Here is a 12,699-nt window from a genome sequence, read left to right on the forward strand (position 1 = left end):
CTCTACCCAGAGTTGTCGTTCCTTGCTCTCACTTACACCTCTGTTAACGTCTCAAAATAAGCAATGTTATTCCACATATAAATCCATGTTTTTTACGGCTAATAAAACTAAGAACTATTTTATGAAATATCGGGAAAATGTAGGACAAGCAACTATTTGTAGATTTTTTTCCATTACTATATATTCTTCATGTACCTATGTATAGGCCAGGTGCAATAGAACTACCCAATATCTACGTTTCAACCCAAATCAATGCTTCTTGTATCACAGAAAGACTTGACATCTGCTCAATATTTATTCATTTACGTATATTTTTGTAACTGAAGTCAAAACCATACTTTATTTGAGCATACGTGCCATTTTACAAAAATCTTGTAAAACCCTTGAGACGTTGACAGAGGTGTAAGTGAGAGCAAGGAACGACAACTCTGAGTAGAGATTGATTATCAATCTGTCCCTTAGTCTAGTCAATTCGTCCCATTACCGATTCGTCCCTAGACTATCTGTCCCTTAGTTAATACATCCCATAGTCGATCCGGCCCAGAAAAAATAATTATGTTTTTGAACTATTTTTCCAAGTGTTATTTACAGTACTGAATTGGTTTAATTCATCTGCGTATTTCCTCTTCATTGTGTGTCTCTGACATCGGGTAGTAATCCTTTATTATGCTCTCTGGTATTTATGGCTTGATTGCAGACTAACATAACATACTTCGTGATGAAACAACCATTAAGCACCGAAATATGAATAAAATGGTAAACCTTTGTCGCATTTATGATGCTGCCATTTTTTGCACCTTTCACACTCTAATGTTTGCTGCTGAGGTCGGACCTCCCAGTGACAGTACTGGCATGGAAACTCCATTGTCAGAATGACCGACCATTTTGAAGATTGGCTTATATATCCTTGGTTTTGAAAGATCGAAAAATATTCCTAAGGTCTGAGCAATTCTTTGAACTTCTGGAGTTAAAAAAACTTCTAATAGTTAGGTTACTGTAAGCTCCCAAATAATGATCAAAGATTGCACAACAATGCAGTTATAAAAACTCTAAGTAGTGTTTTCACTAAGGTGTTTTCACAATGATTAATGGACACACTTTTACATTGATTGCTGTACAAAGTTAAATAACGATGTTTTTACAATAATTAATGAGCACATATTTTCATAACCAATTATACTGATCATTGCACTTCAAACAAAATTATAAAGCCTAAGGGTTGTACAAACAATTGTGTTTAAATAGCTAACTCCAACAGTTATTAATTTTGATAACTAACTGCAATGTATATGTAAAAACTTCCTTTTTTCCTTATTAAAGTAATTAATCATTTATTATATCTTTGATAAAAAAAAAAATTGGAGGGGCCATAGCAAAGTCTAAAAAAAACTAAGCAAAATGGGCCGAATTGACCAGGGGACGGACCATCTAGGGACGGACCGACTTGGGATGGACCGACCGTGGGACGGATCGACCTGACACCGTATGAACACATATGTACTTGGGTCTTAATATATAAATACACATATAGCCTATACATATGTAAACAAACTATTTTATATATGTAACGGCTATTTGTGTATTTATGTTATTGTATAAAGACCCAAGCACCTGTTGGTATGGACTACAATGTTTCACGCTGGCATACTTTTCATGAAGTGATAACGTGCTTCATGAAGTATGCGGTTGTGAAGTGTTGCACTTCATAACCCCATGTACTAATCAAAACTTAAATTTATTTCTTAATTAAAATGATTGAATCTTGGAGTTATCATAGATGTTTAAGGGTTAAAAAAATTTAAGCAAATTCTAAGTTTGGGATAATTAATCTCTGTAGAGGATGTTTTTTACTTTTTTCATCAGAAATTGGTTTTTAGAAAAAGTATGTATTAAAAACCAGCAACTTTTTTGTTGAGTATGTTTTCAAATACCATAGTTGACAATACAGTATCATGAACAAGGCTTGTCACATAATATGTTAGAAAACCCCATTATGAATCACAGAATTTCCCCAGTGCTATTATATAGATATGGTATACAGGGCTATTTTCACCTGTTGTTGGTTTTTTTTTTTTTATCCCTTTACCCTTGAAAACAATTTCACCCCATTTTGAATTCACTCTGACGCATGTTTGTTATAAGAAAGAATGAGAGAAAATGGCTTTTGCCCAGTCTTAAATTCTGAATCATCCACTGACAACAAGGACATAAGGGGCAAAAATTAAATAGGAACAAATATTTCAGTGTAGCTTATCAGATTCACATTTTTAAAAATTCAAATATGGTGGAATTCATTCCTATAATTTCTTCATAATTATGAATATTCAAAATGATATTTATTTTACATTTTGAAGAAAGGTTAATGCAACAAGATGGATTATCATAATTAGCACCTAACTGATGTCAGCAAAATTAAACGTATACTGACTGATGAAGAGCATGCCCCCCTCGGGAGTGTTTGGAGTCACGATGGACGATGAAGCTTTGATCGAGGCAGAAATTGCCCAGCAGCTGGATCAGATCAATCTAGATGTGGATGATTTCCAGTACGAAGAAAATGACGAAGAATTTATAGAGATTGATCTGGACATGCCCCTGGAGGAAGTGGTACGAGATCAGTGTTAATTCAAAAGAAAACATTTTAAAATTAATTTCATTGTTTCTTCCCCCATTTGTATATTATGTATTGAGGTTTATTCATGAAATTAAGAAACCACTTCTACTTTTTTTATCTTCGTTATAATATTCATACGTATCTATTTAGGCCATACCTGATGGTATGTCAGACTACATTAATCAGATTCAGAGGCAAGCTTCAAACTTTGAAAAGGAACTGGCAGAATGTGATGAATTGTTAAAGCATGATGCATCAGGTATGTTATATTTAATGTTGAACGAAGCATAAGTAATTTGTAGTAAGTACTTAATGTGTACATACTAACTGTAGATTTTGAGGCCAGTTTTGTGGATATAGTATTTTAAGAACAGATTTATTAACAATTTTGCTGCCTTTGTCATCTTCTCATTATACATTACACATTCTATAAAGGCTGATGCAGGAGAAGCATAGGGATTCTGAGGCAAATTCAGACTGACTTGAGGATAATTTATCCAATGTCAATTATCATTCATGGAGAATTAAGTTACAACATGTGCAATTTCAAAGATTTCTTATGATATTTTGGACTAATGTGCATCTAAGAATTTGACTTTTTAACAGTGTTAAAAAATTGTGTAACAAATACATCAATCTATAGCATAGCATCATTTGCTTAAACAACATTGGTTTCTTTTGTCCCTTGAAATTGCCATTTGTCCCTTAGTATGTCGGACCAGATTGACCTCTAGAAATCTAGCAATTTTTAGGTGAGAGTTGAAAATATGATATTGGGAGAGGCATGCTAAGTTTAGTTTTTGAGTCACTTATATTTATCAGTGCAGGTTTTGGTTGAAAGATAAATTTAGAAAGTACATGTAGTATGTTTATATCTATCAATCTTCTCATATTTCATTCCAGGACCAAAAACTTTTCTGAATGAGGAAGATGTTGGTATTTTAGAGCAGCTGGCCAAAGAAAGTGGAGAGAGCCCAGAAGCATACAGAAAAAGGGTAAGACTAAATATAACAAACACTGAACATAGAGAAAAAGTGTAACACTGAACATACAGAAAAAGTGTAACATTGAACATACAGAAAAAGTGTAATATTGAACATACAGAAAAAGTGTAACATTGAGCATACAGAAAAAGTGTAACAAACAGTGAACATACAGTAAAAGTGTAACATTGAACATACAGAAAAAGTGTAACATTGAACATACAGATATAGTGTAACATTGAACATACAGAAAAAGTGTAACAAACAGTGAATATACAGAAAAAGTGTAACACTGAACATACAGTAAAAGTGTAACACTGAACACACAGAAAAAGTGTAACATTGAACATACAGAAAAAATGTAACAAACAGTGAATATACAGATAAAGTGTAACACTGAACACACAGAAAAAGTGTAACACTGAACATACAGAAAAAGTGTAACATTGAACATACAGAAAAAATGTAACAAACAGTGAATATACAGAAAAAGTGTAACACTGAACATACAGTAAAAGTGTAACACTGAACACACAGAAAAAGTGTAACATTGAACATACAGAAAACGTGTAACATTGAACATACAGAAAACGTGTAACATTGAACATACAGAAAACGTGTAACACTGAACATACAGAAAAAGTGTAACATTGAACATACAGAAAAAGTGTAACACTGAACATACAGAAAAAGTGTAACATTGAACATACAGAAAAAGTGTAACATTGAACATACAGAAAAAGTGTAACATTGAACATACAGAAAAAGTGTAACATTGAACATACAGAAAAAGTGTAACATTGAACATACAGAAAAAGTGGAACACTCAACATACAGAAAAAGTGTAACATTGAACATACAGAAAACGTGTAACATTGGACATACAGAAAACGTGTAACATTGGACATACAGAAAAAGTGTAACATTGAACATACAGAAAACGTGTAACATTGAACATACAGTAAAAGTGGAACACTGAACATACAGAAAAAGTGTAACACTGAACATACAGAAAAAGTGGAACACTGAACATACAGAAAAAGTGTAACATTGAACATACAGTAAAAGTGTAACAAACAGTGAATATACAGAAAAAGTGTAACACTGAACACACAGAAAATGTGTAACATTGAACATACAGAAAAAATGTAACATTAAACATTCAGAAAAAGTGTAACATTGAACATACAGAAAAAGCGTAACATTGAACATACAGAAAAAGTGTAACAAACAGTGAATATACAGAAAAAGTGTAACACTGAACATACAGAAAAAGTGTAACACTGAACACACAGAAAAAGTGTAACATTGAACATAAAGAAAAAATGTAACAAACAGTGAATATACAGAAAAAGTGTAACACTGAACACACAGAAAACGTGTAACATTGAACACACAGAAAAAGTATAACATTAAACATTCAGAAAAAGTGTAACATTGAACATACAGAAAAAGTGTAACATTGAACATACAGTTAAAGTGTAACAGTGAATATACAGAAAAAGTGTAACACTGAACATACAGAAAAAGTGTAACATTGAACATACAGAAAACGTGTAACATTGAACATACAGAAAACGTGTAACATTGAATATACAGAAAAAGTTTAACATTGAACATGCAGAAAAAGTGTAACACTGAACACACAGAAAAAGTGTAACACTGAACATACAGAAATAGTGTAACTAACACTAATATAAATGACCATCAATACATGTGTGAACTATGATAACCGTACAAGAATTTTCTTCTTGATAGAAACTGATAGCTTCAATTTTCAAAAGAACATGTAAGATTTTTTTATGATCTATGAAAGTATGAAAATAAGAATTAAGTAGACAGTGGTTGTATTTTATTTGAATGCTATAGGTATTAGAGGTGGAGGAAGATTTTGAGGTGTCCGACTTCTCATCTCTACTAGTGGATGATGAGCATGAACAAACAGAAAACAATGGTAATTATCTTGTAGAAAAGATCGATGTATTATTTAGGATGATTGAGTTTCAGTTTGTTAATAGAACTACAGTTATATTGGGTAGTCTAATCTGAAATCATCACATTTGTTATGGCTTCAATGTCATTGAATCCAGGATATTTCATATTCTCTAGTTGATATCACATCTGAATCAATGTGTGACATTTGTTATTTCCTGTACATGAACTGTCCCGCATCCCAATATAAATTTTGAAAATTACCACTCCACAAAACCTTTCCCTTTTGAATTCAAATGATTTCACTGTGTGATACCAAAATTAGCCTACAGAAAAACACTTTTCTTTGAATTGTCCGACTGTATTCCAGACAACAGGAAGGCACTTGTCCACTTGGATGAAAAACAGTTGGAATTCCAGAGAATGTTTCAGGAGACAATGAAAGAAATGGAGGAGTCTCAGAAAAATTCAAAGGAAAAACTCAAACAGGTAATGTTTGTTTGAGCAGTGTTGCCCATGGGCATCTTGTTTCATCAGAGAATGTTCTATACAGTGACATACCTGTGCATATTGAAGGTCAAATGCCACCTACATTGTTTGTCTATAGGAAATTCTGGAGGACAGGAAGCGAGAAAAGGAGGACCTGGAAGAAAAGGAGAAAAAGTGGATGGAAAAATTTGCTGCTCTTCAAAGGGAGGAAACTCAGCTAGTAGCAGAGAGGAAGGTGACATGTTCATTGTTTATTTGATTGGTCAAGTGATATTGCACAGGATTAGGGAATCCTCATAGGGAATTTGCTGCTGAACTTTAACTATGGAGATTTTCTTCATCCTGATTACCGTATATACTTACCTAGAAGTCAATTTGCCTATAAGTCGGTTGTTTAGTTTTTAGGTTATTTTGGAGGGAATTGCCATTGACCCATTTATAAGTCGGTCTAACTTCTTTCAAGAATCGGTTAACAATTTCAAATCAATGCTCTAATGTTTTTACCTGTGCTTCAAATAACATTTTGAGAAATGCGCCGATATTTGATATTTTTTCCCAACAAATGAATTTCATACCAATACTCTTATGCATTTATCCATGTTCCAATAATGTTTTGGGATATGTTATCGATATTTCACTTTTTATTCTCAACAAATCAAACAGTTACTATTTTGTTTATTTCATCCATGTTTTTGTTGTTTAAAAAATACTAGGCTATACATTACACCATCCTGAAAAATACCAATCTTCTTAGGACGCGCCTATAAGTCGGACATAGAGTTTTGGACCAAAAATTTACTCCCAAAAATCCGACTTATAGGCGAGTATATACGGTAGGCAGAATTTTACCTATTACATTTATCTGTCTATGAATAAACCATTCTATCACTTTCAAACAGATTCAACAAGAAAAGCTTGAAGTGGAACTGAAGGACAAAGACATTGAGATTGAGAAAGAGTTGAAATGTTTTGAGGTAGGTAACTTACATTTGTTTAGGGTGTTTGCTGTAGCAGAATATGGAAGCCTTTACTCATCATATTTCACTTGATATTGTAGGAGGAAATAAAGAAACTGGAAACAGAGACAAAGCTGGAACAAGAACAGCTAGAGCAGAATAAAAGTCAGGAAATAACACGACAGGAGACTAAAAGACAGGAATCCGCCTTAAAAATCCAGGCTAGCTACAGAGGATATAGGTACTGTGTTAGTCCAGGCTAGTTACAGGGGGTATAGGTACTGTGTTAGTCCAGACTAGTTACAGGATATAGGTACTATGTTAGTCCAGGCTAGTTACAGGGGATATAGGTACTGTGTTAGTCAAGGCTAGCTACAGAGTGTATAGGTACTGTGTTAGTCCAGGCTAGTTACAGAGGATATAGGTACTGTGTTAGTCCAGGCTAGTTACAGAGGATATAGGTACTGTGTTAGTCCAGGCTAGTTACAGGGGATATAGGTACTGTGTTAGTCCAGGCTAGTTACAGAGTGTATAGGTACTGTGTTAGTCCAGGCTAGTTACAGGGGGTATAGGTACTGTGTTAGTCCAGGCTAGCTACAGAGGCTATAGGTACTGTGTTAGTCCAGGCTAGTTACAGGGGATATAGGTACTGTGTTAGTCCAGGCTAGTTACAGGATATAGGTACTGTGTTAGTCCAGGATAGTTACAGAGTGTATAGGTACTGTGTTAGTCCAGGCTAACTACAGAGTGTATAGGTACTGTGTTAGTCCAGGCTAGTTACAGGATATAGGTACTGTGTTAGTCCAGGCTAGTTACAGAGTGTATAGGTACTGTGTTAGTCCAGGCTAGTTACAGAGGATATAGGTACTGTGTTAGTCCAGGCTAGTTACAGGATATAGGTACTGTGTTAGTCCAGGCTAGTTACAGGATATAGGTACTGTGTTAGTCCAGGCTAGTTACAGAGGATATAGGTACTGTGTTAGTCCAGGCTATTTACAGAGGATATAGGTACTGTGTTAGTCCAGGCTAGTTACAGGGGATATAGGTACTGTGTTAGTCCAGGCTAGTTACAGAGTGTATAGGTACTGTGTTAGTCCAGGCTAGTTACAGGGGGTATAGGTACTGTGTTAGTCCAGGCTAGCTACAGAGGATATAGGTACTGTGTTAGTCCAGGCTAGTTAATGGGGATATAGGTACTGTGTTAGTCCAGGCTAATTACAGGATATAGGTACTGTGTTAGTCCAGGCTAGTTACAGAGGATATAGGTACTGTGTTAGTCCAGGCTAGTTACAGGATATAGGTACTGTGTTAGTCCAGGATAGTTACAGAGTGTATAGGTACTGTGTTAGTCCAGGCTAGTTACAGGATATAGGTACTGTGTTAGTCCAGGCTAGTTACAGAGGATATAGGTACTGTGTTAGTCCAGACTAGTTACAGGATATAGGTACTGTGTTAGTCCATGCTAGTTACAGGGGATATAGGTACTGTGTTAGTCCAGGCTAGTTACAGGGGATATAGGTACTGTGTTAGTCCAGGCTAGTTACAGAGGATATAGGTACTGTGTTAGTCCAGGCTAGTTACAGGGGATATAGGTACTGTGTTAGTCCAGGATAGTTACAGAGTGTATAGGTACTGTGTTAGTCCAAGCTAGTTACAGGGGATATAGGTACTGTGTTAGTCCAGGCTAGTTACAGGATATAGGTACTGTGTTAGTCCAGGCTAGTTACAGAGTGTATAGGTACTGTGTTAGTCCAGGCTAGTTACAGAGGATATAGGTACTGTGTTAGTCCAGGCTAGTTACAGAGGATATAGGTACTGTGTTAGTCCAGGCTAGTTACAGGGGGTATAGGTACTGTGTTAGTCCAGACTAGTTACAGGATATAGGTACTGTGTTAGTCCAGGCTAGTTACAGAGGATATAGGTACTGTGTTAGTCCAGGATAGTTACAGAGGATATAGGTATTGTGTTAGTCCAGGCTAGTTACAGGATATAGGTACTGTGTTAGTCCAGGCTAGTTACAGGGGATATAGGTACTGTGTTAGTCCAGGCTAGTTACAGGATATAGGTACTGTGTTAGTCCAGGCTAGTTACAGAGTGTATAGGTACTGTGTTAGTCCAGGCTAGTTACAGGATATAGGTACTGTGTTAGTCCAGGCTAGTTACAGGGGATATAGGTACTGTGTTAGTCCAGGCTAGCTACAGAGGATATAGGTACTGTGTTAGTCCAGGCTAGTTTCAGGGGATATAGGTACTGTGTTAGTCCAGGCTAGCTACAGAGGATATAGGTACTGTGTTAGTCCAGGCTAGTTACGGGATATAGGTACTGTGTTAGTCCAGGCTAGCTACAGAGTGTATAGGTACTGTGTTAGTCCAGGCTAGTTACAGGGGATATAGGTACTGTGTTAGTCCAGGCTAGTTACAGGATATAGGTACTGTGTTAGTCCAGGCTAGCTATAGGGGATATAGGTACTGTGTTAGTCCAGGCTAGCTATAGGGGATATAGGTACTGTGTTAGTCCAGGCTAGTTACAGAATATAGGTACTGTGTTAGTCCAGACTAGCTATAGTGTTCATAGGGACTGTGTTGGTTATTTAGGATAAATGCTGTCTGATGTGTTTCATACCAATTTTTAGGCTGTTCTTTTCACACTGATTTTGACTACAGATTACTGCATGTATGTGATCTATATATAGGGCTCATAGTGGTTGTGACCGGTCGACAGGGGATGCTTACTCCTCCTAAGCACCAGATCCCACCTCTGGCATGTCCATGGGTCCATGTTTGTGCTATCTTAATTTTCTGTTCTTTGTAGGAAATTATGATATTGTTCACTGTTTGTCTTTACCTTTTCATGATGTAGGGTAATGATTAACAATTGCTGGTAGTTAGAACAGTTGTGATTATAGCCCTCTGCATGCAACTGCCTCGTTTAGAGAGAAACAGTGATATGTAAATATTTGAATACTTTCTTTGTTTTATCAGGTAATGAAGGTAAGAAGCATTATAGAAAAAAATCGTTTTATTGTTTATATTTATATTTTTATGTATTTTAAAAAAATATAAACTAGATTTAAGTGCTAAAATATCATATGGTTGACCCATTCGTTACTTTAAACAGTCAAAGCACCCTTTGACCTTGACGACGCTTCATATTTGGTAATGATTACACAGACAGGTGGTACTATAAAACTGGATCAAATTAGTTTGCAACAAACATGTATTCATTGTGGAGGATGAAAGCAATGTCAATTTCAAAAGAATTGTCAATTTCAAAAGAAATGTTCTGTGTGAACTATTAGTATGCTTTTTCAGTAATTGATTTTAATACAAGTTACTGTTAGTATGTCAGGGTTCTCTCTCCCATGGAGCCCATTATTTTAGAAAGAATTTAATTCTTTGTAGAGAATCAAAGATAAGGGAGAGTTTGTTATTTATGAGGTTTAATTATATCCTCCTTTGATCTCGTGATGAATGTTTCCCTTTAAATGCATAGAATATGGAATCAGCCATACTTGTACATTTTTTGCTGAATCCAAAAGAAATGAGAATAATAATCTAAACACATTGACCTAACAAGAACAAATTATCTTAAGTGGAGGGGAGCATGATTGCTTTCATAATTTACGACCATGCTTAATATAGATAATAGAATACATGCTTGTAAGGTCAAAAAAATTAATCATTAGTTTCTCAGGCCCCATTTCATCCGTTGAAAAGGTACTGCATGGAATTTTTTTTCTCAAGTTTATATTTGTTTATTTATCTAAATGAGGTAAATGAGGTAGACTCTTATCTTATAGATATTTATGTAAAACTTTCAAATTATTGTAATAAAATTGGAAGTCCATGTATCTTTTTGATCAGAATAATTATTAAATACATATTCATTATGTGTACATGTATACTGCATCTAATAGTAAGTAATATGAAGCTATTTTTTATAGAAATAAAAATTCCATTTTCTATTCTATATTTGAGAAAGAAAAGGTAACTCATTCTACAGTTAACATAAAAATGAAAGGTAACTCATGCTACAGCCAAGTAAAAAAAAAAGTAAAAAAAGATACTTGCCTGTCTTATCAAAATTAGATATTTTTGGCCCGAGAAACTTTATTATTGATATATTTTTTTTGCATAAACAAAATTTAAAAATAGAATTATGCATAGAAAGAATAATAGTAATGAAATATCTACATTAACAGGGCAAGTTGTTCTGATCGATGGACAATTTGTTCTGAGCAGGGATGAGTTGTCCTGAACAGGGAGTGAGACCCTGATTAGGGGGCAAAATGTCCTGAATAGGGGGCAATGTTCTGAGAAGGGGGGTAAGATGTCCTGACCAAGGGGTAAATTATCTTGATGGGGTGGGGGTGGGTTGGGGGGTGTTGTCCTGTAACATTTGTCTTTGTGTCATTTTGAGTTGTGAAGAAGCAGTCTGCTTGACAAATGATCCACTCTCAGTAAGATTTTGAGTTGTATAACATATTCTGTTTATTTTTCACAGTGTAAGAAAGCAGTATAAAGAGATGTTACACAGACTGAAGGAGGAGAGGATGAAGAGATGGGAGGAGGACAGGGTCAGACAGATGGAGGATGAACTACAGAGGCAGAAGGAGGAAGATAGGTAGGGGGCGGGTCTCACTAATATGTTCAGCTATTTCAGTATCTATTGATTTTTATTTTCTACCCTTCAACCGTCCATGCTTTGATACTGTAAAGTTCACAGAGTGTAATCCGACTTTCTGGATCACCACACTGTGGGGATCTGGATCAAGAACATTTCCCACTGAAACTGATGATGTCACAATACTTTAGGGCATGTTTTTGCGGGAAATGATCAACCGTGTTAGAGACAAAATTGTGTACAAAAAGAATAATTTCACTGCACGTTTGTCTTTTTGATAATTAGGAATTATACATTCACTATCTTAAACATGTATTCAAAAATACAAAAGGAGGTATATAATATATATCATTACTACAATAACTTTTATCAATTATGGTTATTGCAGTAAATTGCACTCCTATACAAATTATATTATATTGAAGTTTAGTGTCATATTGATAAATCATGGTGGAATCAAAATGATACTGACATTACAAATAAGTTCACAACAAAAAAGTTTTCCAGCATATTTTTTTTCAGTCGTGGAAGAATAAACATAATTCCTGTTTACAAGTTTGATAAAAATTGATGAAAAGTTCTTAAGAATTGGGTACAAGTTTTTGCATATTTTGTTTTAAATGTAACAGCACTGCTTTGTGTCTGGATCGTATTGTGCACACTGTGAGGCCAAGGACTATCAAACTAGGTCAGTTGATGCATAGGGGGGGGGGGGGGGGGGGGGGGGGGGGTAAGGTGTGTCAGCACCCAAAGTAGGTCACTCTATCCTCATTTTTAAATTTTATGGTTAAATGTATTCAAATTGTGTCTACATCTTGAGCGCTACGAAGCCTAGGATATCAAACTTTTAGTTAAGTAGGTGTATTCTGACCTAAAAGTAGGTCAATGTGACATCATTTTGGATTTATTTGGCTATATATACTCAATTCGTGTCCGGATCGTATCTGAAGACTGTGAAATCTGATCAGCTGATTGAGAATGATTTAGGCATGTGACAGTAATTTTATTCCAATGTAGTTGCAAATGACAGTGTCACAGCTGGTGACATCGAGTATGCAAACATAGATATGCATCGTGTACAGTTTCAGACGGGTGGATTGT

General features: G+C 35.3%; 1 protein-coding gene across 2 annotated transcripts in view; it reads left to right on the forward strand.

The window, feature by feature from the left end:
- LOC125683425 (leucine-rich repeat and IQ domain-containing protein 1-like) overlaps positions 1-12,699 on the forward strand; it is a 38,148-nt gene that overhangs the window by 783 nt on the left and 24,666 nt on the right. For both annotated transcript variants that reach the window (XM_048924562.2, XM_048924561.2), the window contains exons 2-10: positions 2,355-2,607; positions 2,765-2,873; positions 3,518-3,609; positions 5,467-5,551; positions 5,900-6,018; positions 6,137-6,253; positions 6,918-6,992; positions 7,076-7,215; positions 11,479-11,598. In XM_048924562.2, the coding sequence (XP_048780519.2) occupies positions 2,431-2,607; positions 2,765-2,873; positions 3,518-3,609; positions 5,467-5,551; positions 5,900-6,018; positions 6,137-6,253; positions 6,918-6,992; positions 7,076-7,215; positions 11,479-11,598 (1,034 nt within the window). In that variant the 5' untranslated portion in view covers positions 2,355-2,430. The remainder of the gene's footprint in view (positions 1-2,354; positions 2,608-2,764; positions 2,874-3,517; positions 3,610-5,466; positions 5,552-5,899; positions 6,019-6,136; positions 6,254-6,917; positions 6,993-7,075; positions 7,216-11,478; positions 11,599-12,699) is intronic.

This window comes from Ostrea edulis, chromosome 6, assembly GCF_947568905.1.
Source record: "Ostrea edulis chromosome 6, xbOstEdul1.1, whole genome shotgun sequence".
NCBI lineage: Eukaryota > Metazoa > Mollusca > Bivalvia > Ostreida > Ostreidae > Ostrea > Ostrea edulis.